Source organism: Sceloporus undulatus, chromosome 8 (assembly GCF_019175285.1).
Source record: "Sceloporus undulatus isolate JIND9_A2432 ecotype Alabama chromosome 8, SceUnd_v1.1, whole genome shotgun sequence".
NCBI classification, from domain to species: Eukaryota; Metazoa; Chordata; class Lepidosauria; order Squamata; family Phrynosomatidae; genus Sceloporus; species Sceloporus undulatus.
In genome coordinates this window covers 22,094,943-22,119,788 of record NC_056529.1, presented here as the reverse complement: position 1 = coordinate 22,119,788, position 24,846 = coordinate 22,094,943, and the positions used below count along the sequence as shown (strand labels likewise).

The following is a 24,846-nucleotide window of genomic DNA, read 5'->3' as shown; positions in this document are numbered from 1 at the left end:
TAGCTCCATCCTAGGGAATCCTGGGATTTGTAGTTATACCAGGTCTTTAGCCTTCTCTGCCAAAGACTGCTGGTGTATCACATAACTTATACATCCCAGGATTCTGTAGGATGGAGCCATACATTCAAATGTGGTCAAACTGCATTATTACAGTGTAGATGCATCCTAATTTAAAGATGTAGCTATGGAGGGGGGAGGATTTCTAGCATTACAGTTACTTAAAGTTTCATTTCAGCTTTTAGAAATAGAGTTTAGGCATTCCAAGAAAAAAGAGCAAAAAGAAAGACCCAGTGAATGCAAACACGGCAAATAAAAAAGTTCTTGGTGTGAAGGATCTTCAGTGTCTCCCTCTCTGCAATACTAGACATTTGGGGACTGAAGGAAAGTTTATTGTGGGCATTATTCTTACTGGGGAGGTAATGCGCTCTATACTTTTCTCACCCCCAATAGCTACATCCCCTTTTAAATGCATAACTTTGTAGAGGAGTACAAGAACATGAAAGATTCTTCAAAAACATCTTCCTACTAAGCTATGCAGTTTCAGAGGCAGAAGCCCTTCAGAAAAGGAAGGCTGATACTATAAAACCACTCACTCCAGATAAGAGGGCACTCTCCAAAATGCAAAAATAAATGGAAATCTCAGTATGATGGCAGAGGAATTAAAAATAGCACAGGCACAGACTTAGATGACGGTTCTAGATCAAAATGACTCTCAAACTTTGTTCCTTCAGGTTTTCTGGACCATCTCCCACAACCCTAGACAGCTTGGACAATGGTTAAAGATTCCAGATGAAGAACCACTACTTTAGATGGCAACTTTGTACAAGAACATCTCTGATATTCCACTAGGGATAAGTATCATGTTGCTGGACTGCAGTTCTCAGCATCTTACACCACTGGCTATGTTGGTTGGGGCTGCTGGGAGCTGCAGTCCAGGAACATCTAGAGGACTACAGGATTCCTACTTGTGCAATTTTCAGAGGAAAAAGACTGTTCTAGAACTCCAGTTTGACTTCTAACAAGAAACACTACTTTTTGGGGACCACTCATGCCAGAACCATGGAAGGCAGGTGCAGACTGGACACTTCAGGGTGTTGTGGTCCCAGATGGCAACTCTTTCAAACTCTGCTTCCCCTTTGTCCAAGAATGGAACCTTTGCCCCTCTTTCTGATGCATCATGTTTAAGTGTGTGTATAAGGTAGGCACCAAGAGGCCCTGATCGTCTGCTAATGAACCTTTATTTTATGGCAAGGAAGATCACATGGGGAGGGGGCAGAGAAGAGGCGAGCCCTAAGATGAGGGGCTCAGTCCCACTCTCCCGCATCCCCCTCAGGGTTGTCGTCTCGTGGCGGCTCCTGGAACTGGATGTTTGCCAGCATATCCCGCATGGCCGCCATGAGCCGATTCACGCCCTGGTTCAGATTCTGTCCAGCGCCTGGGCCTTCCTCTCCACCGGCTCCATTTTCTCCCTGAAACACAGTGTAGGATTTATTCTTTTAAAACTGGCAAAAAGTAGGGAGGAGAACAAAGACTAAGCCGCAGGACTAAGAACCCTAGTTCCCGCAGGTGGCGGTAGATCTAGAGAATAAATGTGGTCAGGAAACTGGTGCAAATGTTCAACTTGTCCCCCCCCCCAAAAGTGGTTTTATAATAAAAACTGCCACCTCCTCTTCCTTCTGCTTTCTGCATCATAGCCTGAGAGAGCTGGACACTAGCCAGTGGCTTTGGGGATCAAGGGCCAGGAGAACCCAACCAGGCACTATGTCCTGACAAAGAAGAAGAGAAACCCAGAATGCTCAAAAGGGACTTCTCAGAATTTCCTGTGGGGAAAGGAGAAGGGAAACTGGAGCTCTGGATGTCTGAAATCCACCCCAATTGCATGCAGGGCAGCTCTTTCTGACTCGTCCTACCTGCAAGTTGAAGTTTGGCAACAGAGAACGAAAGAAGAGGGATAAAGTGCTTTCGTTGGATGGGTGAGAGGACCTAGAAAGGAGAGCAGAGGGAGAGAAAGTCACAAATGGATTTGAAATTTATTGCCTTTTGTACCTAGTTCCCCCTCTCCGCTCACTGTGGCTAAGAAGGGGAGTGGCCTCTGCATTTTAGGAAAGACAAAACAATACCAGGAGTGTGAGTGACTACATTGGCTAAGTTAAAAGTGGGACCATGGCTTAGAGAAGTGATGGCAAACCTATGGCACGCGTGCCAGAGGTGGCACTCAGAGCTCTCTCTGTGGGCACATGTGCAAACATTCCAGCACACAGTTTGCCAGAGTTTGTTACTAGAAAGCCAGAGGGACATGGCACTTTGCAATAAATAAGTGGGTTTTGGGTTGCAGTTTGGGCACTCGGCCTCGAAAAGGTTCACGATCACTGGCTTAGAGGAACAGTGTACAGCCTGCAGCAAGTCCAGACCTGTCCCCACCATTAAAAGAAGTTGCAGGGGATGAGAAAGACCCTGAAGGAAGGGCTGCTGTTAATCAAAGCAGATGATAATAACAGGTCAGAGGAACCCACATTCTGACTCCCTGGTCTCAGGCAACCTCTTTTATAGCTCTCAATATGAACCATGCTGAAAAGATAAGAGACATCTGGACCACAACCATATGGGGTCATTTGTGGGATTAAAAGTTAGCAATGTTCAACCTTCTGTCCTTGGCTAGCACAGACAAAACTCAATAACAGAAGCACACAGAGTGGGTGACAAAAGCAGATAACATCTACCTTTCTGGCCTTGTGTAAGAAACGATGGAGTCCAGTGGTGGGAGAGGATCAAACCCCATGATAGGCAGGGAGGTCACTTCCTTGGGAAGGAAAAGGGGAGGGTCCATGGTCAAAGGTTAGGGTCTCCTTTTATGTTATAGCCTTTACCCTTCAAGCCAGCCAAAAGTGCTTCCAATGCAGCTTTCAAAAAGAAAATTGATAGTTTAAAGTGTATATCTGCCCAGGAATTGAGATCTGGGGGCAATTCACTGGGAGAGGACATGGGACACTACTTGCTCCAGCTGCAGCCCTCACCGGAGGCAATGCCGCTGTTGCTTCCCGGATCTCCGAAAGGATCACGTGGCGGTAGACGTTCCTGGGAGCATTCTGGTATCTCACTTTTCGCCTAAGGGAGAGAAAGGGAGCTAGACAGTGACCACTCTGGAGAAGGCTAGGACACGCAAGAGTCAGAGCCATGTCCCCGGACCTTCTTTTTAGCAAAGACCTCTGTAGAAGCAACCCAGACTTAGAGAACCAGTGGGATAGACAACTTGGCTAGCTTGGAAAAAGGAATGAGTATCCTCCCACAACAGATTACTTGGCATCTATATGAAGTATCTTAAGAAAGTTATCTGGAGTATGATTTCCAGAATTCCCCCGCCAGCATGGTCACCGGGCATTGCTGTTCAAGAAAAACAATGCACCCAAGCTCTGGCATTAATAGTGCAACTTGCAATCACTCTGGCTGGGGGGGGCGGGATTCTGGAAACAGCAGTCCAAAAAGGTAACTTTCCTAAATTGTGAACCAAACCTCAAGCACAATCCCATCAACTGTTTTTTCCCCTGTCCTCACAGTGGTAAATGTTTTCTTCCATTCCTTAGTGCATGGGAGTGAATAGCAGAAGGCAACAGGATATTATTATTATTATTATTATTATTATTATTATTATTATTATTATTATTATTATTATTATTATTCCAAGCAGAGCACAGTTGGGGGGTATTCAGTTATGTTGGTTCCCCCAATGTCAATCAAGCAGAGAAAATCCTACGCCAGGCTCACTTCTGTTCCACCTCTTCCAGTGCTGGGTCCTTGGAGTCCACTCTCCTCAGCACCTCGTGAACGTTTGTCTCCAGCCAGGCCATGACAGATGGATCCTTCCAGAAGGAATGGGTTCTCCCAAGGTAGAGGGAGACCAGCTGGTTGAGAGCAGGAGGAGAACTGCGGGGAAAAGCCAACATTTGTGACTGGCCGCTTAAAGGCAGCACTTTACCAGTTCTGGATTCTTCCTAATTGTTATATATAAATATCATATTTATTGGTACTGTGACTCCAACAGCAGCCATATCAGCAACAAATCTTCTGCCCTCAGCGTCAAACACCTTGACATATGACCCCCATCATTGAAATGACCTATCCCATATAGTCACTGCCATATTCACAAGTCTCACTAGGGCCCCTATTTGATACCAAGACAGTGCTGGCCTCTTTTCGAGCCCACTAATGCCTTGTTTCTCTCAAAATCCCTGAGTTCCTGCTATCCAAAAAGGCATTCCCCTGCCCTATGCTCCTGACCTTAACTGGGCCTCCAGTCCGAAGTATGAGTGGGCAGCCACCATGGCATCCGGTTGCACACTGCAGCGATCCAGCAACGGCATCAGAACTGAAACAGGAATGACGTGAGAGAGCGAAATTTGTCAGATTTTGGGTTCAAGAGTGGAAGCACAGTGAATTAAAGACAGCAGTATTAAGGACACACTTCCAGTCCAGATGTCTGCTTCCCTTTTAAGCAATCAGGCACTGAAGTAAACATAAACCTTAACATTTATAGCTGTCCTAGAAAATTTACTTAGCGTCAGCATACAGCAATGCACAGCAAAACAGAGGAAGATATTGAAGGTATATTAGCTGATCATGAGAGAGCAGTTGTTAGGGAAAATGACCAAGCAACCATCAAGTAAAAACTATCCAAGTCGAAACTTTTAACGGGGGGGGGGGGGGGGGGGAAGGGAATTAAAATGTGAGAGGGAATTTTAAAAAGTGTCTGTGTGTTTAGAGGTGATGGGTTCCTCACAAAGCCACCTCACAAACAATGAGGCTTGGCCAAAGGGCCACAGTTCTGCTGCAAAGGCTGAAGAGTCCCCTTTCTGTCTTCCAATTTCAGGAAGGGGATTGTCGGTTGTGCCTAAACATCAGCAAATGTTTTCATTCCATTAAAAAAAACATGGAGAAATTAGAACTGTGAAGACTCATAAAAATAAAACACAAAGTCAGGAAAATAAAGTGTTTTTCTCATTTTTTCCCAAAGCCCTTCCTCCCAGGAAAAATGGAGGAGGGGGGGGAGAATTACATATTACTTCTTTTACAAGTGATGAATAATATGCTTAAGGCAAGATGTATGCCTAGTTATTGCCCCACAATCATTTCTAAAAACTACGTAAGAGAAAGATTTTTATGTAATATTATGGACAGTATCAGATGATTACAATCCCTAGTCTTGAAATCCTGATCTTAGTTTTATTACCAGAATGAGTCCATTATGTGTCCTTGCCACGATGGAGAACTAGTAGAGACAAAATAAAATTGTCTTTACTCATCTTGGTGGAATCTCCTGATTTTATTGGATAGTTTTTGCCCACTCCTAAAACTGGGAGGGACAATGAAGGTTTCAGCCTGTCCTACCTGCAATGCTGTGGGGGACAAACATGGCCCACAGACCATTCTTAATTCTTCCTGAGCAGAAGCACCTGAAGCCCAGCCAAAGACAGTCCAAGACAGGGACAGGAATCGCATGCCTCTCCAGATGTTCTTGGACTATGATTCCCAGCATTCCTTACTGTTGGCTACTCTAACTGAGGCTACTGGTAGTTTAGTTCAACAACATCAAGTTTTACACCTGTATACCCATCTTTGAAACTTTCACACTGCTACACTCACCACTAGGAAACATGATCAGCGCCTGCTGGATGAGGCTGGCTGCTCTTTCGTGAGCTTGGCTTAGCTCCACTTCAGGGACATCCTCCTGCTGGCTCAGAAAGAAATATGCCAGTGGTACTGAGAAGGCAAAGTTTGGGAGCTGGGAGAGATTCCGATGACCCTAAGAGGAGAGACAGGGTGAGGGTGGGGAGAGGGTGAGAAGCCATACAGAATCAAGCTCACAAACTGGCCTGTTTCTTGAGGGTTCTCCTATGGCTTATAGTTTCAGAGAATCTGAGAATGGTCAGGGGATGGGCATTGGAAGGACTTCCCAAATGGACAACAACAGGAACTTCACCAACCTTTGAGGGCTAGACTGGCACTGAGTGGCTGAGCACCACCCGAAAACTCTGGACAGCTGTCGCCAGTCAGAGTTAACTGCATGAGGCTAGATAGATTCATACCTCCAACCCATTAGGAAACATCTCTGTCTTCTCTATAAATTTCTTCTGCTCTTTGCCCTTACTGGCACCTGGACTTCCTTACTGTCTTTTTCCTCCCCTCTTCTTACTTTTGTTTTGCTCCTATTATGCTGCGAGCCAGGGTTAGGTGAAGGGTAGACCTCCAAGGGCATGGAGTACCTCCATCTATCGTCTATCATCATCTATCATCATACCAGTTTTGTCATGATGATGTGACTCAAGGTACCTTACAAACCAGTTATTAAAGCTAATGCAGATTAAAAACTGACAAAAACATTGTGTGTGTGTGTGTATCTTTTCTGATCTAGCAAGATTCTCCTGATATCTTTGAAAATGGTAGGCTGACATCTTCTCAGCCTGCTTCCACCAATATCTTTTCTTTATCGCCCTAGGCATCAGGGATGGAAAGGGAAACAGAAAGAATCTTCAGGGAGGCTGAGCAGACATCATGCCTGCCATTTTCAACTGCGTTAAGAAAATCTATGTATATCAGATCTAAAGTCTCTCTAGCCCAGGTCTTGACCAACAAGATGTCTCCAAAAAGCCCCACGATGGATGGCAGCTCTTTCTCCTTGCTGCTCTCCACCATAAATGGAATTTGGAGACACAGTAAATCAATTGCTGCCTCAATACTTGCAGTCCAACTGCAAAACAGAAACCAAGCCTGGCTTGACTCCAAGATTAAGACTCCAGGAGCACAGAGTTCAGACCCCCTTGGTCAGGCATGGAAATGCACTGGGTGACCTTGGACAAGTCACATTCTTCTCTCCACCTCAGAGCAAGGCCATGCTTGCAAGAATCCTGCCAAGAAAACCCCAAGAGAGGTCACCACAAACCGGAGTGGATGTGAAGGCATGTAACAACAGTTTAAGAGATAAACAGTCCCATTAACCAGGGCAAATAAGAAGTTCTGATCATGCTCACAATAGCTTCTCCAAGTGTGAAGTCGAAGGCTTTCATGGCTGGCATCCATAGTTTTTTGTGGGTTTTTCGTGCTATGTGGCCATGTTCTAGAAGAGTTTCTTCCTGATGTTTCGCCAGCCACTGATGCTGGCGAAACATCAGGAAGAAACTCTTCTAGAACATGGCCACACAGCATGAAAAACCCACAAAAAGCTTCCCCAAGGATTCAGGAGTGGGCAACCTCAGGTGGTTGGGGGCCACATTCTACCCAGCTGAAACAGCTACAAGTGAAGCAGGGAGAAGGTCACTCTTGACTTTGCATAAAATAAAGGGGATAAGTTGCTAAAAATTGGAGTTGGAGCAGTGTCTTGTTTTAGTAGAAAAGTACACACACACACACACACACACTGAAAAGTTTCTGGAGGCATAATTTTCCTCTTGTGTGAGCAAAAAATATTTTAGGGTGATGGAAGGGGCTCCAATGAGACACAGAAACAGCCCTGGGGGCACGTAGGATCCCTACCCCAATTTATGGTCTGATACAGGGAGTTTGAAATGCTATTTGTTTCTGGGGAGTCAGCAAGACTGGATTGGACCCTCCAGCACAACCCAGCATACCCAAACTGCCCAGACCTCATGTGGCTTGCCCCTTTGCCCATCTCCTGCCAGGGCTCCCCACTGGCAGCTCACCTCCCACTCGCAGAACAAGCGGGTCAGGAAGGTGTACTCTCTCGCTCGGAGAGACAGCAAATCGATGATCAGCAGCATGCACAGCGGGTCATTCTCTGGATCAAGACTTCGGTGACCGAGGGGGGGGAGGTTGTTGGGAAGAAAAATAAATTTAACAAGAAATAAGTAAGGCTTGTTACAAAACTGATGAACAGAGAAAAGTGCATGAGACTTTTTGCTTGCCTCAGGCCTGGCCAACAACATGCGCACATTTTTTCTGTGCCGAGGGGCTGATTCAGTCAAAAGATCACCGTAAAAGAAATTAACTATCTCTTGGAAAAACATTTTTTAAAAAATCCTTTAGCTGCACAACGTAGAGCTTGGCAATGTAGGAAATACATAACCCTGACCAATAGAGACAAGGGGGACGGGTGTGTTGGCCACTTCTACCCCCATGCTTTCCCCTGGGCCCAAAAGACATACAGAGTCCAGAACTGATTGCTTTACCTCAGAATAAGTTTGCAGAACTCCAGAGCAGTGCGAGGACAACCTCTCCTCTCCAGGAAAACCATGTGCTTGAAGAGAGCCAGATAAAAGGCTCTGCAAGGGGCACCAAAGAAAGAAACAACTCACTGTTAATGTTTTAGACATAAAGAAGGAAGGCATAAACTGGGGATCCCCACAAAAACCTAAGATTAAGTAGGTGGCTGTGAAGCATAGTACAAGTGGTCTGAACTTGTATCTTGGCTTCTGGAAAGAAACATATCCTAGGAGCTTGGAAAAGCTTTGTTGGCTGGTTGTTCTAGGAGTTGTAGTCTAAAAAAGGAACTTTTCCAGGCTGTGCTCAAAATAGGAGCTCAAGCAAGTTTTACCTTCAGGCTAGAAGCTTCCAGGAGCTATGTTCCCCCAAAGTAACTTTTCCAAGCTCTCATGCTGAGGGAGGACTTCTTTCTTGGCCTCCTTGTGGTTTTGGTGACTGAGGAATTCTGGATGTTTTCAGCCCCCCAAAGTAACTTTTCCAAGCTCTGCCCAACATAAAAACTCTGTGTTCCTCTCCTCCATTTGCTGGTACCAGAGAGGCCATTTTGAAAATTATGGTCCAAAACAGTAACTTTCTCAAGTTCTGCTCAACCTGAGAGCTCCAGATATTACCTTCCCCTTTGGAAGATGAAAGATTCTGGGAGTTGTAGTCTGAAATAGTAACTTTTCCATGCTTTGCTCAGCACCAGAACCTCAGCGACTACTCTCCTTTTCACCTTTACTTGCTAATGAATTCTGGGAGTTGTAGTTTGTTTATTATATTTATATCCCATCTTTCTCCCAAATGGGATTCAAAAAAGTAATTTTACCATGCTCTTTTCAGCACACCTTTCCCTATACTCAGGAAGTGGAGTTCTCTCTCTTTTGTAAGGAACTGTACACTTTATTTTCAAAGTAGCTACAGCTACTACCCTCCACTCAATTGCTGTTGGCTGGGGGATACTGGGGGTTGAAGTCTGAAACATTAACATTTCCAAGTTCAGCTCTGTTCTGGAGCTCCAGGTGCAGCCAGGCTTGCTTCCCCAAGACAACTGACGGCAGGTTTTTACCTGTTCTCCGGCCTCCGGTAGTCCAGCTGGCAGGTCCCACTGGTGAGGCTGAACATGGGGTGGAAGGCGCATTCCAGGATGTGGAGAGCCCTCTCTGGAAAAGAAGGTGCCAGAAGGAAGCCTCGCTGAGTCCCCACCCAGAGCCTTTGATGCACTTAGCATCTTTATAAAGTAACATTTCTGCCTAAAGGAACCCGAGGTGACATATTAACTTTAAACACATATCACAAGACAAGGCAAGAAATAGAGATTTAATTTCGGGGGGAAAGGGAACCCTCCAAAAGTTAAGATCAACACCATTAGTTGCTTTCTCTGCAATCACACTGCTTTTCTCAGACAGCCCACCAGTTTGCTAGACCGAGGGAGCCCTGAGGGAAGAATCCTAGGGAGGTTTGGCCTGGCCAGTGAATGCCAGTGCATAAGAGGGCCTTACTTTCTCCCTTGTAGCCCCAGAGGCAGAACACAAACCACACCCCAGCAGATGTATGACTTATTTACTGAAATACTTCTAACCCACCTATCAGTGAAAACTATTTTCATCAACATTAAAGCCACATTCTATTACAACAGGGGTGGGAATCATGCGGTCCTCTAGCAATGATGGCTGCACTGCAACTCCCAGCATTCTTCACCACTGGCTAGTAGGGCTGATGGGAGTGGCACTCCAACAACACTTGAGAAGTTGTTTGATTCTCAACCCTACATTACAGGCTAGACAGAAGGAAGGAAAAAAGGTCTTCCGCTGTCAACTGAGAGTCAGTGGGGAAACTTGCTGAAATTAACAAGGTACAGAATTCCAAAGACAAGATGCCACAACAGAGCAGGCCCTCCCTTGTGCTGTCACTTAAGGCTGGCTGGAGAGAAGGAAGTTTGGATGGGACTTCACAATCCAAACTCAGGTCCCTAGGAAAGAGTCTCTTTTTCTAAAACTATTTTCTTTCTCTTTCAGGTCCAGCAGGTGCTCTCAGTCACCTCCCTGTTACAAGCATGGATCTGTCTGGGCTCCCAACTCCTTTGGAGGAGATCCATAATGCAAGGAGAAGATCACACAAGCAGTGCCTGGTGGCAGTGGGGATCAACCTTAGTGAGACCTTGCCTCTTACCAACCAGGTCTCTGGCCATCTCCTGGTCTTCCTGCATCCGACACACATCGCTGAGCTGCAGGAGCGAGTCCACGTGCGAAGGGTTCATCTGCAGCAAAAGCTGTCAGCAGAGAAAACAAAGCTGGTGAGAGCTTCCTGAGGCCTCCCTACCCTCCTACTCTGGCTTGCAGAAAGACCTCTTTTTTTTGAGAGGGATTTTGAGGAGGCAGGAAAGTGCAAGGTAGGGAGAGAAAAGGCACAGAGGACTGGCACATTTCTGGGAGTGCTGCATAGAAGTCACACCTTCCTTGCATTCCTTTCACCTACGCATGTAGCGGAGGAAGCATTCAGAGAAACTCAAATTCACCAGTCAGAAGCAGGTAGCAAAAGGAGGTCTGGTTAGTTGCTGTTGTGCTTTAATCTCCTGAATAACTTTCCAGCCTTTCTTTTCAGAGAGTGACTGAGTGTTAAGAAAAATAAGTGCTGGTGACCTGTAGTTCCCTCTTCCCACCTGGTTTTTAAGGTCTGACCTTCAGCTGCCACACATCTTTCCTTCCAATACTCCTTCCTGTAATGTAGGAGTATGGCAAGGTATGGCCCACCATTCTCATTTTGTTCACTGCCTTGGGAGCCCATGTGGGCTGGGAGGCAATAGTGAAATACCGTAAAACAAATGCAGCCCCTTGAACAGATGTGAAAAATTCTTTATAAAGGCTGCCTTCCCAGCATTTCAACCCTAAAATCTACCTTCTTTGGCACCCTGTACAACTAATGCAGCTCACAGGCCTTCCGTCTATCATTTGTGTATCTGTATCTTGTGTTTCCTTTGTTGCCACTAGTTTAAGAGAAGTCTGTCACACGGTTGTTTCCGTGCATTTTTCATTGATCCAGATAAAGAACATCTCATAAAAAGAACAAGCTACATAACAAACACGTTATAAAAGAAAGCAATTGTTCGCTAGAGTCAAACCATCTGTGAACTTTAAACATTTGCTTTTAAAATGCTTTCAACTAGCCTAAGGCCAACACTTGGTGGAGCTTAATACAGACATGTCATATTTGCAGAACTTTCCTCTTGATTACATGCAGATTTTATGACTCTGTCTCCTCACTCTTTCAATCACCTACATAGCCAAAGATCTCAAAAGCTGACATGCACTTTGGTAAATTTTTGGTGGGCTCAGAAAGGGCACTCTCACAATATAGATTGCAACGTATGTGTTATGGCCAACATAGTATTCCCCCACCCCACTCCTGTGTTTACAGATAGTACCAACTGCAGTCCTTCAAGCAGGAGGGGGATAAGATTGCTCACCAGCTCCAGTGTTTTCCTGGCTGGCCACCAAAGGACAACCAAAGGCTGAACTCAATAGTTTGACCATGACCTGTGGTGCTATCCATCTCTCATTGCTGTGATGGCGTGTCTCATCCCAATTGACCAAGCTGGAAAGTTTCTATAACTGCCCGTCCTGACTTGGCTTGTGGGTTTGTTTGGCATGCCAAAAATAGCCTTAGTCAGTAGCGGATTCTGTGCCTGGGCTTCCAGCGAGTGAGGAGTAGGCCAAGCATGAGGCTGGTTGGGACAAAGGCTGCTCTATCTGACAAACGCTTTCAAAGCACCACTTTTGCCCTTATCAGAAAGTAGGAGGGAGAAGGGAGGGTCGGGGTCTCTCCAAAACGTCAATGTCCCGATTATGCTAATATTAGGCAACGAACATCTTCTGTCGTTTGCCTGCTTTTGTGTGTGCCAGCAAAGTTGATGCTCGGCTTAACCCATTTGGACATGCTCAATCAAAGCCTCAAAGCAGGGTCTGTTCTGCTAAGTACCAAGAAAAATTAGGCATTTCTTCCTTCAAAGCAGGAGAAAGTTTATAAATAGCCACAGTAGCCTGTGCGAATGCTGATTTTTAAGATACATGGTGCTTTTCCCCATCCTGCACAGCCTACACTCCCCACTAAGGGTGATGTCAATACAGGAAAGGGGTACTTAGCTAGAGGCTCCCCTCAAAGAACAGAGCCTGGAGAAGTTACTTCATGTTTTGTGCCTTTCTTATCCATCCAGTGTCTTTTCTACCAGCTTTCTCCAAATTCTGAGATGGGTCCCTTTAGCCCTGCAACACCAAAGGCCACAAGTGTTTTATGACCTCTGGGTTAACATCGGTGCCATGGGAATTCTGTCTCCCCACTGAGCCAAAAATAAAATAAAATGCTGACCCTCTCCTAGAATTTTCTTGGCAAAATTTGTTCAGAGGGGTGGCCACTAACTTCCTCTGAGGCCGAGAGAGTGTAACTTGTCCAAGGTCACCCAGTGGGTTCCATGGCTGAGCAGGGATTTGAACCCTGCACTGCACAGGCCACCACTCAAACCATACTGGCTCGCCTCTGAGCAACAAAACAAGGTTTTATCCAGGAAGCCCAGAGTACGTTTGTTCTGCATCAACAAACATTCCCCCCCATCCTGAAATGCAAGTTCATTTTAGAAGAAAATATAGTGCCTGTTAAAACTATCTAATTCATTGCCTTGGGATGTTATGATGACTCCAACATAAATAGCTTTTGGGAAAACAACTACATGAAAACATGGGTGGAGGCATTATTTGTGAGTATTTAAGATCCGCATGATCAAAGAGAACTGCAGCAAATATTGGCATTCACTTTCCTCCTCTGCCACACCCAAAGTCCCAAACTCTGATTTATAGAAAAATGTCTGAAGCTGCCCTGCATGGTCATTCAGTGGTGAGCAGGCAGTATCACAGAAGCATCTGGCTGTGTCCTCATAGCCAGATGTGAAATTATGACATCAGTACAAAGAACTATCAGGTCCTCTGGAAACACAGCCAGATGGGCCTGAGATCTTGCCTGCTCACCACAAAAGCACAGAATGGGTGTGTGGGGTGACCTTAGAAGCTTTTCAGTAAATTCAAGGGCATATGGCTTAGCCAAGCAGAGCCAAACAGGATTGCAGCCAGTATGCCCTGCTAGCTAAATCACTGGTCTGGTTCTCCTTGAGGATCATGGAGACCAAGGCTTAACTAGAGAGAAAGCAGCTGTAAGTGTTGTTGGTGGCATATAACCCTTGCACCAGGCCCTCAAGAACCTACCACAAGATTGTTGGGGTCCATGGACTCCACGGCATCCAAGAACTTGAACTGTACTTGCTGGTATTCTCGGTGGTGCTCAAAGGCAAAGTGCTGTATCCCCCGCTTGGTCTCCAGCAGTGCCATAGAAATACCTAGATAACAAGGGGAGAAAAAAGTGCCATGGAAACTAGAAGATGATGGCCATCATTCCCTGCTTGTCACAGGGATTCCTGCTGCTTTGCAATCCATATCTTGAAAACAAAGGTGATGATCTAGGTGGGTAAGCTCCTGCTTCCAGGAACCCCCCCCCCTCCCTGCACTGGGCCATCTACCCAAAGGGAAAGCAGAGTATCAGGAAGAAATCCACTTCCTGATTTATTATTCAAATACAGACTAAGCACATTTCTTTTTAAACAGTTTAAAAACTAAATACAGGACATGCCAGAGCAGCCACTCCTGATATTAAGAACCAAAGACTATATAAAACAATGTAGTCTTAGCTACCTCTTACATACCCAAGAGGGGTAAGGTCGGAGCTAAACTTGGGCGCCACTACAGAAAATGTCCTGTTCTGTGTACACATCAACCTAGCATCTTGAAGTGGTTGGACAAGCAACATGCAAGGGCCTCTGCTCAGGAGTTCACATTTCAGGCAGGCTTGTAACTCAGACTTTGAAGCCAACTGAGGTAGCATAGCACTTGAGGGACCTGGGAAGACCGCTCACCTGTTTTGCTGTGGCGTGGCCAAGTGCTCTTTGGAACTGTGAGCCAGGTGCTGCGGATGTGCTGCCGCTGCCGCTGCCGTGGCCTGGAAAAGAAAAAGAAAGTGGGGTAAAAACATCTCAAAAGCTGTACTCATATACCTCCATCCTATTCTTTATGCTCAGCATGGATGGAGCAGTCCTGGCCTAAAACCAGCATTGGCAGCAATCAGGCTTCCAAAGGGAATACAATCCATAATTGCGTATCACATCTGAGAAGGCCCTCTCCTGCATTCTCCCACAGTGTACTGACCTCACTGGTGGGACACAGAAGGCCCCCAAAGGAGACCTCAACCCTTGGGAAGGCACTCTCGCAAGTATGGGGGTCCCAAGTCCTTTAAGGCTTAATTTGTCTGTGAGAGGACATCAGAGGTGGAAAAGTTACTTGTCTGGACTACAGCCTCCAGAATCCCTTGACCAGCATAGCTATTGGTCCTGCTGGTTGGGACATTTTGGAGGTTGTAGTCCTCAAAAACCTCTTCTTCCAGCTGTGGAGAAAATAACATTCAAAAGCAGAGCTCAAAATTGTCAGTTTTCACATGCGTGCAAAAAAGACAGCCCACACACATCCAAGACTCCTACCAATTCAGGATAAGAATTGACATGTGAAAGCTGGAGAAGAAGCAAGAGAGGAATGGTCTTTAATATGGCACTTTCATTGACTTTTCATACCAAATCCTGCTCCCATGAGAATGTGTCGCGTCCCTCTTGCTTTCTTGGACTTGTGTGGCACTATTCTGTCTTTAGCTTTCTTTGAGAAATTCTGACTGGGCATACTGTACTCAAAAGAGCTATGCAATCATGGTTCAAAGCCACCACAGTCTGCTTATTTTAACCACATTTGAATGACCTATAAGGATGAATGCACATCCAGGACTCTCATGTTCACAGCCTGGCAAAAGGGCCACAAGCGTAAATGTAAAAAAACAGAACAAAAAACAGGGCTTATTTCTAAGGAGATACTGATGCTTTTGTATTAAAAAGATTCCCTTTCAGTGCTTAGTAATTTCCTAGCTCTCTCTCCTAGCTCAAAGATGGCCTAGCTTTCATAAGGCGGAAAAATGAAATGCACAGATATAGGATGGGGGACACCTGGCTGAACAAGACTACATGTGAAAGGGATCTAGGAGTCCAAGTAGACCATAAGTTGAACATGAGTCAACAGTGCGATGCAGCAGCTAAAAAGGCCAATGCGATTTTAGGCTGCATCAATAGAAGTATAGTGTCTAGATCAAAGGAAGTAATAGTGCCACTATATTATGCTTTGGTCAGGCCCCACCTGGAATATTGTGTCCAGTTCTGGGCACCACAATTCAGAAAGGACACTGAGAAACTGGAGCCCTGTGTCCAAAGGAGGGCGACTAAAATGGTGAAAGGTCTAGAAACCATACCCTATGAGGAACGACTTAGGGAGCTGGGGATGTTTAGCCTGGAGAACAGAAGGTTAAGAGGTGTTATGATAGCCCTGTTTAAATATTTGAAGGGATGTCATGTTGAGGAGGGAGCAAGCTTGTTTTCTGCTGCTCCAGAGACTAGGACCCGGAGCAATGGATGCAAGCTACAGGAGAAGAGATTCCACCTCAACATTAGGAGGAATTTCCTAACAGTAAGGGCTGTTCGACAGTGGAACAAATTCCCTCGGAGTGTAGTGGAGTCTCCTTCCTTAGAGGTCTTCAAGCAGAGGCTAAATCACAGAATTGTAGAGTTGGAAGAGACTGCAAGGGCTATCCAGCCATCTGTTGGGGATACTTTGATTGTGATTTCCTGCATGGCAGGGGGTTGGACTGGATGGCCTTTGCGGTCTCTTCTAACTCTATGATTCTATGATTCACAATTCTTCAGTTTTAGTAATGTACTGAAATGTGTGTTTTCACAGCACAATAGCAAGGCAGTTTTGGTTTCCCACCTATCTTGCTTTCCAAGCTTGAACCCACCTGTGATCTCCAAGAACTGCTCGGGCCCCAAAATATCTCTTCAGCTCAGTTTCTGGATTCAAGTTCCTAGAAAAGTTGTAATACAAATCCATCTTATTATTTATTTATCAACAATACATTATTTACAAAAGTGCCACCAGCACACTTGAAGGAAGGAGATTGGCTCTCAAGCCCGAGGCACTTACAGGATAAAGCAGGGGTGGGCAGAGTAGAGCTGCTCAGGTGTTGTTGAACATCATCTCCCAGCAGCCCTACTAGTCAGTATAACCAATACTGAGAATGCTGGGAGTTGCAGTCCAACAACACTTTGTGGCAGCACAAAGTGCTGTTGTGGTCAACAGAAGAAGTGGGGAGGGGAGAGGGCAGTGGGGCAGACAGAGGACAAGCATATTTTTTGAGCTATGTGACTTAAAAGTATTGACTGCCTCTTTGAACTGCTTTATTGTATTTTGACTGCCTATTACACTTATCAGAGGACCTTTTCCCAGTGGCTTCTCTCAGTCTGTGGAACTCCCCTGGGGAGGCTGAGATGGCAGCCTCCTTGTTGCCACTTCTGTCAGTTTTGTTGATTTTGTTCAATTTTGTTGATTTTTACCTTTTGTCTTTTAACTGATTTTTAAATAGTGTCAATGCAATATACTGAATCAGCATCCAGCGATCTTCGTGAGCACAGGCGAAGTGGTTTTCGAATGGGATGGCGCAAAAGAACTGACTAGTGCGATAAGAGCCATCTTACCTGTGCTCTACATACAGCAGAGGCCGGCTGTCTGTGAACACTCTGCTTTGGCTCTGGCATGATGGTCCATCAGAATTCTCAATTCTCACTAGGATGCTCTCGATGTCTTCTGCATTCTCTTCCTCTCCAGGGCACTGTGCCAAAACACAGAAACTAGCACAAAAGAACCTTATTTTGTCACATCCAGTCCACACTAAAGGAGCTTAACTAAACTGGGCCAGGACCAGCTGCTGCACCATGTCCTTTCCCAGGTCTCATCATTTCAACCATTCAGCAGCTCTCTTTGTTTCTTCCACTGCAGGAACCTGCAGTGAATGGAAGATAAACTTTCTCCTGTTTCGAGAGTTGGTGTTAGTTGAATGGTTCTCAGGAATGGGGCACTGCTCTAGCACTCCTCTTTACCTATGTATGGCCTTTCCTTCTTTTCTCTTTCCCAAAAGCATAGCCCTTCCTTCTCCATATCTAAACCCCAAACCTGGTGCAAACTTACTGGAGTCTCACCCGATGCATTCTTCTTGTTCTTTCTTTTCTTCTTTTTCTTGCGCGATTTATTATTTGGAATAGGCTTTAAAAAATCAAAATGAACAGCACCAGTGATGCATATGAGTTGCAACATCTAGTCAAAAGGACAGCATAAGCAGTACTATAAACAATATATAATTAGGCCCAAAAAAACTAATTTAAAATACATTACACTACAATGGGAACAAGTACGTATAGTACGGTTGGAAGTACTCCAGAGCTCTGTCTCCACCCCGTGGCACAACAATGAAACAACAAGAAGTGGATGGCACTTCCATCCCTGAAAAGATGTCTTCTGGATCCTTTCAGGGATGCATCTGCACCTCAATGCAAAAAATTTCTAGGCAGGGCTCACAACTGAATCCACCTCATACTTTTATAGTTCATTCCCCAGAGACATGACTAAACAGCATCCCTTTTAAACATCTAAAGTAGAGCTTCCCACTCTTTTGAGTGCCTGTATGTTATTGGACTACAACTGCTCGGATCTCTCAGCGTTGGCCATGCAAGTTCAACAACATCCTGGGGTTTATGGTCTAAGGCACCCTTTGCCAAACTAGCATCCTTTTGTGTGTGTGTGTGTAATTATAATTCATATCATTTCCAACCACAATGGCCAGATTCTGCTGCCTGGGGATGGTGGCAGTTGCAGTCCAATGCATCTGAAGGATGCTGGGTTGGGGAAAGCCAGTCCATCTATTGTACTGTTGTTCAGAGCTTTTGTCAGTCACAGCTATCGTGAAAATGTGTTAATTTTTCTCTCATTGCCAGCTGCCTTTGGAGCCACTGTCAGACAGAAAAGTGTGACAAATATACAGGGGTACCCCGGGTTACGAAATTAATTCGTTCCGCCGCCGCTTTCGTAACCCGAAAATCTTCGTAAGGCGAAAAAGCCATAGGCGCTAATGGGGAAAAGCCGCGATTTCGTGCGAAATAGCGCCGAAAAGCACCAAAAAATTTTTCGTAACCCGAAATAACCTTCGTAACCCGGAACAGTTTTTTTAAATGGATTTTTTTCGTAACCCGGAAATTTCGTAAGGCGGCGCATTCGTATCCCGGGGTACCACTGTATTGTAAATTTGAAAAACAGCAACACAAAAAATAAAGATTTACAAGCTGAGAATTCTTGGTAAGTTCATCCTTGAGAACAGACCAAAAGCACCATTCAATATCCAATTGTAAAAGACCACAATCTGTACTGTTATCCTAATCTTTAACCCCCTCCACCCCAAAACTGAAGAGAAAAGAAGCAATCTTCATAATTACAGATAATGGTGCAAACATTAAAGTCTGTTCATTCCTTGACTCTCACATTCTTCTACACATATGTACAGTGTCTGTTTTGGCAACTGGATGCAACACTGCAGCATGTCTAAGAACCTGAGATCAGTTCCAAGGAATCCGAGGCATGTCTGGCTTGCTATCTCCAGAACAGAGTCTGCACAAACACACTCACACTATATCACAGAATCATAGAGCTGAAAGAGATCCCAATGGCCATCCAACCCAGTCCCCTTCAGCCATGCAGGAAGACATCATCCAAGACAGATAGCCACCCAGCCTCTGCTTAAAAACCTCCCAAGGAGGAGCCTCCATCACAATCCGAGGGAGTGTGTACAAAGGAGAACTAAGAAGAGCTCACAACCTTTTTAGGGACATTCAGTGCCCTATTCACACAGTTGTGTCTCCTAACAGGGTATTTTTATATGCAACATACTCACTGTTTGGTCCAACTGCTCATTCTCTCCTCCTCCTCCTCCTCCTCTCTGCTTGTCACTCTCCAGATTTCCAGGTTCCTCCTCTTGGTTCTCTCTGTCACCTTCCTCTTGCAATCTGCAGCCATCTTTCTCTTCTTTGGATGCTAGATCATCTTCTACGTTGGTTATCTGTGCAAGTTTTTAAAAAATCAACAAAGTCCAGCACATAGGACAGGTTTCTCAACCATTTGCTGGCATAAACACAAAGACTGCATTAGATAAATAAGGCAAATATATGGATCCATTCAGGCAAGTCATGTTTGGCACATAGGACAGGGGTTGGGACTGTGGGACTCTCCAGCTACTCTTGCGCTGTGCAGCCTTCATCAGCCTTAAGCCTTCAACACAGTAGAAATAATGCAGTTATAATGCAGTTGGAGCCACAGCTCCAACCTAAAGAATCCTGGGATTTGTAGTTTGGTGGGGACACCAGTCCTCTTTGGCAGAGAAGGCTGAAGATACTGTACAACTACAGATCCCAGGATTCTGTAGGATGGAGCCGCAGCACTCAAAAGCTGTGTCAAACTACATTGTTTAGTCTGTTTTTAACACAAGTATATTTCATGTGATTTTATATTATATTTTTATATTGTGTATATTTCATGGGATTTTATATATAGACATTTTAATTTTTGAATTTTATAATACTTTTAAAGGGTTTTTTAGATCTGTGAGCCGCCTTGAGTCCCTTCAGGAAGAAAGGCGGGATAGAAATGCAATGGATACATAAAGGAACTCAGTAGACTGACACCCCTCTGACTGCCTTGGCTCCATCCTACAGAACCCTGGGATGTGTACCGTACATACTCAGCTATAAGCCGACCTCATGCATAAGTCGAGGGCATGTTTGGATTTGGATATGATCCATGGATATAAGTTGAGGGTAAAACCTAGGATCTAAAGGATGAAGCAAAGCAAAACAATGTCAAAAACCTTCCGAAGTTCCAGCAGACATAACTCTCTTAAGGCTGGATGGATGAGAGAGTCGAGGGGATTGGTGCTTCACGTATTATGCTCTTGCTTTTCACCAGGAGATGGTTCCTTCTTTTAAATAAGAATTAAGATACAGTATTTACATTGACCCACGGATAAGTCGACTCAGGTTTTTAGGGTCGACTTATCAACCCTAAATTTCTAGACTTATACGTGAGGATATACAGTAGTTTTATTGCAGATACTTCAGGGAAGACAATCCAGTGAGACCAGAAGAGAATGGAAGTTCAGCAGTTTTTATTAGCTGCCTTTTGGTTTCAGAGGAATATTTTCCCAAAGTCTGAAGCCCCAAACATTGATGTATTTTTATACATGCGTTTGGTGGTCCCTATGCAGAGTACCATGCAGCTGTGGACCAGTCTCCATAGGGACCCCCAAACGCAGTGTCTGAAGACAGATCAAGGAACAGGAGAGACACTGCAGCCAGAAAAGCCAGCCGTAGCAGAACATGTTAGAAACCATCCTGGGCATAAAATGCTGTTTGAAAAGACTGACATTCTGGACCAGGGCAACAACTGTCCGGTCCGGACCCAGGGAAGCCCCTGGACTCCACAAACCCCTGGACAACAACTCCGACAGAAAGAAAGAAACCCTGAAAGTGAACAAGGTTTGGCTCCCAGCCTGAAAAAGACCAAAAGCAAGCCCACAATGCAAAGGAAAAGCACCAAGGTTAATGGGGTTCATCCCAGCAGACCGTGGATCATTACGTCAATAGACACTCTATAGGCCTTGCCATTCAGCAGCAGCAACAACACACAGTTTAACATGGCTTCCTCTCAACCAACAGTATATAGACCCCACTCTCTTCCATGCCAGCGTTCTCTAGATGCCAAAGCCACAGATGCTGGCAAAACGTCAGGAATGAACTCTTCCAGACACGGCCTCAGAGCCTGAAACCCCCAAAACTATGGCTGCCGGCTTCACAGAAGGGGCAACGCTCATGGCCAAGCTGCGTTTTTGTCAAGCTGGAGTTCTGGAAAGAGGATCCTGAATCTTGTAGGAAAGGCTTTGGGGCTTGCTGACAGAATGACGTTCCCTGGGCTTGGCAAGGCTGCTTCTTCTTCCAAAAGAACAGGGAGGAAGGAAGGAAGGAAGGAAGGAAGGGGCTGTTCTGCACCGAAGTCCCGGGGCCTCGGGGGTTTGGGGCTCTGGGGCGTTGCTCTTGGAGAGCTCCTTCCTGGCGTTCTCAGCATCTGTGGCTGCCATCTTCAGAAGGGAGAACGCCGCCTCTCTCCGAAGAGGCCAGAACCACAGCTGTTGAGAAACGCCAGGCAACGAACTCTTCCAGAACGGCCTCAGAGCCCGAAAGACCCGCAAACAAGCCATGGAGGCCGGTCAGGAGAGCCTTCGGTTCACAGAAGAGACCTCCCTCTTCGAGGGGAAGAGGCAGCCCTCACCAGCTCGAAGAGGTTGGCCACCCGCCGACCCTGAGGCAGAGACGCCGCCTCCTCCTCCTCCTCCTCCTCCTTCTCTCCACGGTCCCCCTCCGAGGCGAAGGCAGCGGCCTCGGTTCCTCCTCCGGCAGCGCCTGGCCCTTCGACGCCCCTCTCAGGCGCCTCAGAGCCCGACGCGAAATCGCTCACGCCTTTTGATCCGCCCGAGACGCCAAGGAAGCGGACCGGAAGCCGGTGGAGGACCCGAGAGAGAGCAGGAAAGAAAAGAAAAGACCTATCTTCTCTCTCTGTGGCGACCACTTCCGGTCTGTTGCCTCGGCGCATGCGCCTGCCTTCAGCGGCCCTAAACGTCCTCATTTGGCGCCTGCGCACTTGCGCGAAATAGACCCTTCTATTCCCCCCGCAGTGCGCATGCGCAGAAGCATACAACTTGGGCTTGCTTCTATATTTGTATGTACAGATCTTATATTGTATCATTTAAACTTTATCATATATATATATACACACACTCCCTCTCTCTCCCCCTATATATATACATACAAATATATATGTATTTCCCAACTTTTGTGTTTATATATTTTTAAACTGTATGCTTTAAATTTTAAAAAATATATAAACATAAAAGCTGGGAGATATATATATATATATATATATAGAGAGAGAATTTTAATGTTTGTTTTTAATTTCATAGATTGTTAAATCTTTTCTTTATACTTTTATTACAGGTTGGATCTCTTTTATCCAAAATGCTCAAGACCTCATATATATATACAGTATATTGTGATTTCCTGCATGGCAGGGGGTTGGACTGGATGGCCCCTGTGGTCTCTTCCAACTCTGATTCTATATATATATATATATATATATATACACACACACACACACACCCAGTCTTTGAATGTATTTTTAATATTTGTAATATTTAGCGTTTTTAATTTCATAGATTTTGATTTTTAAATCTTTTCTTTATACTTTTATTACAGGTTGGACCTCCCTTATCCAAAATGCTTAAGACCTATATATATTACACACATATATACAGTCTTTGAAGGTATTGTTAATATTTGCAATGTTTAATCTTTTAGTGGAGGCAGCATTTCTCAGACAACCTTGCAGCAGCAATCCAGGCCCCAGGGACTGACTCTGCCCTCCTTGTCCTCCTTTTTTCTTCCCAGCCTTTTTATGAAGAGGAAGAGAGTCAGCAGCTCAGGTTCACTTTACATTTTTATTTACAATCCTTTACAGTACAGGCTGCATATAAAACACTGGCTGCCTGCAGGAGGAGGATGGCGCAGAGGATGTGTAAGAAAGAGCGGCAGGCAAGGAGACCTCCTTCCTTCCTCCCTTCCTTCCATTTAATCCAGCAATGAATTATTTTGGAAACGGTGAGAGGCCCCATAAGGCCTGGTAAAGTTTGGAGGTATTTCAGGCAGTGAAATGTTGGGCAAGCGGATTGGCACAAAGAGCAACGCGGGGAGCGGCAAAAGAGCATTGCCAGTTCATACAACCCGATTCCCTGCCTGTTCCTCAGCCCAAAGGAAGACCTTGCTTTGAAAAATGACCTGCACAACCTTGACCAGAGCTTGGAAAAGATAATACCTTTCAGACCTGATTTTTATTTGGGTTTCTTTGCAGTTTCCAGGATCTGAAGAGATCTCTCTTCCAACCTCTGATCTAATGTTGTAATGTTTTAATATACATTGAGTCTCTCTTATCTAAAATGCTTGGGACCAGAAGTGGTTTGGATTTTGGAGTACCTCTATTTGCATAGAGATACCTCTTGAGGATGGGACCCAAGTCTAAACACTAAATTCATTTATGTTTCCTATATTCCTTATACCTTATGAATGCTGTTTTATACTGTATTTTAAAACAATTTTGTGCATGAAACAAAGTTTGTGTATGCTGAACCAGCCCCCCAATGAATAAAGTTTTGGGTTTTGGAGTAGTTTGGATGTTGGGGTTCTGGGTAAGAGAGACTCATCTTGTATCACTACTTCCTCCTACAGGATCTTGGGATTTCAATACTAACTTAAGAAGCTCTGAGTGCCAGAATACCATAGGATGGGACCATAGCAGTTAAAGTGGCATGAAAGGACTATAATTGTGCAATATGAAAAAGATTATAGTCCAACCCACCCCCTAAAAGTCCAAAGGTTCTGCACCCCATTCCCTTCCAACCTTTCCCAGAGCCTGAGGTCTCTGCATCATGTGCAGATGTTCCCACATGAACTTAACATTTAATTTCCACAGTGCTTATTTGCATGCCCCAGCTGTGGACCTGTAGGTATAGGCTGTGCATGTGTTATAAAGCATCTATTGCATTTAACCGTGTGTATTTAGCAATGTGCAATTTGCAAATATTGTAATATACAAGATATTGGGGTGTTATATATACAAAGCTCAGGGAGGCGGTTTATTCCCACAAAGCAAGGAATGAAGACAGGCCCCAAGGCGGGCGGAAGATTAACAGCCAATGGTGATACTTTGTTGTTCCTTTACTTCTCTGAACCCAGTAAATGGTTCATTGTTAAAGGTTGTGGAAGACTACAAGCCATTAGGGAGTTTGGGACTTATTCTGTGCAAGAAACGTATGCAGGGTAGTTCTTGAACAGAAAACAGCATTTTCTGCACAGAAAACAACACAGAAGTAGTACTGAACTGCAAAAATTCTACATTCTTGACAACTTTCCTGCAGCAAAGAGGAAAACTGTACAATTATTTATTCTTCCCTGCCAGAGGATATATTCGTTTTTCCATGCCTTGGGTATATGAAGACTTTTTTTGTCTCCCTTGCAGAGGGACATTTAGCCTGCTTTCTGCCCTGCTCTCCTCCACGGTTGTCAACTCTGGCAAAAGTAAGGACTGGAAGATGATGGGAGGAGATGTTTCCTGGCAGTAGGGTCCCTCTTCCATCCTCTGGGGAACAGTTGGACCTGCCTCTCTTGGTCTAAATGTGCTAATTTGGAGTTCCTTTGCAAAGTTAAACCTTCAAAGAGTATGCCATTTTTCTAGGAAACTTTCCAGAAGGGAACCGTAGTATTTAAAATCTCAGGGTCTGGCAGAGAAATCTCAGGGTGAGAGCACTGCCCTGGAAAGTGCATGCCTACATATTTCCCCCATTTGTTAGAGTCGTGTTTTTTTGAGTGGCACACTCTGCAAAATATGGTTGATGCTTAAGACATCCTGCCTAATGACATCACTGGGGCTGGCCCTTATGACATCACCAGGCCTCTCCCTTTCCCTTATGACATCACAAGGTCTCAGGTGTTGGACCTGAAATCTCAGGGCAGCCGTTAATCCTGACTTGTCAATCCTAGCTGCCCAG

The 24,846-nt window shown here is 45.1% G+C and overlaps 1 protein-coding gene across 1 annotated transcript; it reads right to left on the bottom strand.

The window, feature by feature from the left end:
- Nucleotides 1-1,219: 1,219 nt before the first annotated feature.
- Nucleotides 1,220-21,875, bottom strand: TCF25 (transcription factor 25). The gene is made up of 18 exons (XM_042437793.1): nucleotides 21,522-21,875; nucleotides 19,096-19,260; nucleotides 17,343-17,417; nucleotides 16,853-16,986; nucleotides 16,117-16,182; nucleotides 14,147-14,229; nucleotides 13,443-13,573; nucleotides 10,363-10,462; nucleotides 9,260-9,353; nucleotides 8,178-8,270; nucleotides 7,692-7,797; nucleotides 5,638-5,797; nucleotides 4,276-4,363; nucleotides 3,763-3,921; nucleotides 3,015-3,105; nucleotides 2,721-2,800; nucleotides 1,911-1,983; nucleotides 1,220-1,469 (listed from the first exon to the last, which is right to left on the bottom strand). Exons 1-18 carry the CDS (start codon nucleotides 21,873-21,875, stop codon nucleotides 1,305-1,307), a joined length of 2,217 nt encoding a protein of 738 aa, XP_042293727.1. The 3' UTR covers nucleotides 1,220-1,304.
- Between the last annotated feature and the right edge of the window lie 2,971 nt (nucleotides 21,876-24,846).

Bases quoted from the DNA above. Each gene is read 5' to 3' on its own strand.
- TCF25 (XM_042437793.1), bottom strand. From the start codon at position 21,875: ATGAGGACGTTTAGGGCCGCTGAAGGCAGGCGCATGCGCCGAGGCAAC. The intron at 10,463-13,442 runs GTAGGTTCTTGA...CTCTGCTGACAG, and splicing joins TGGACCCCAACAATCTTGTG to CTTTTGCTGCAGATGAACCC. The intron at 1,984-2,720 runs GTAGATGTTATC...TCTCCTTTCTAG, and splicing joins TCTTACACAAGGCCAGAAAG to GTCCTCTCACCCATCCAACG.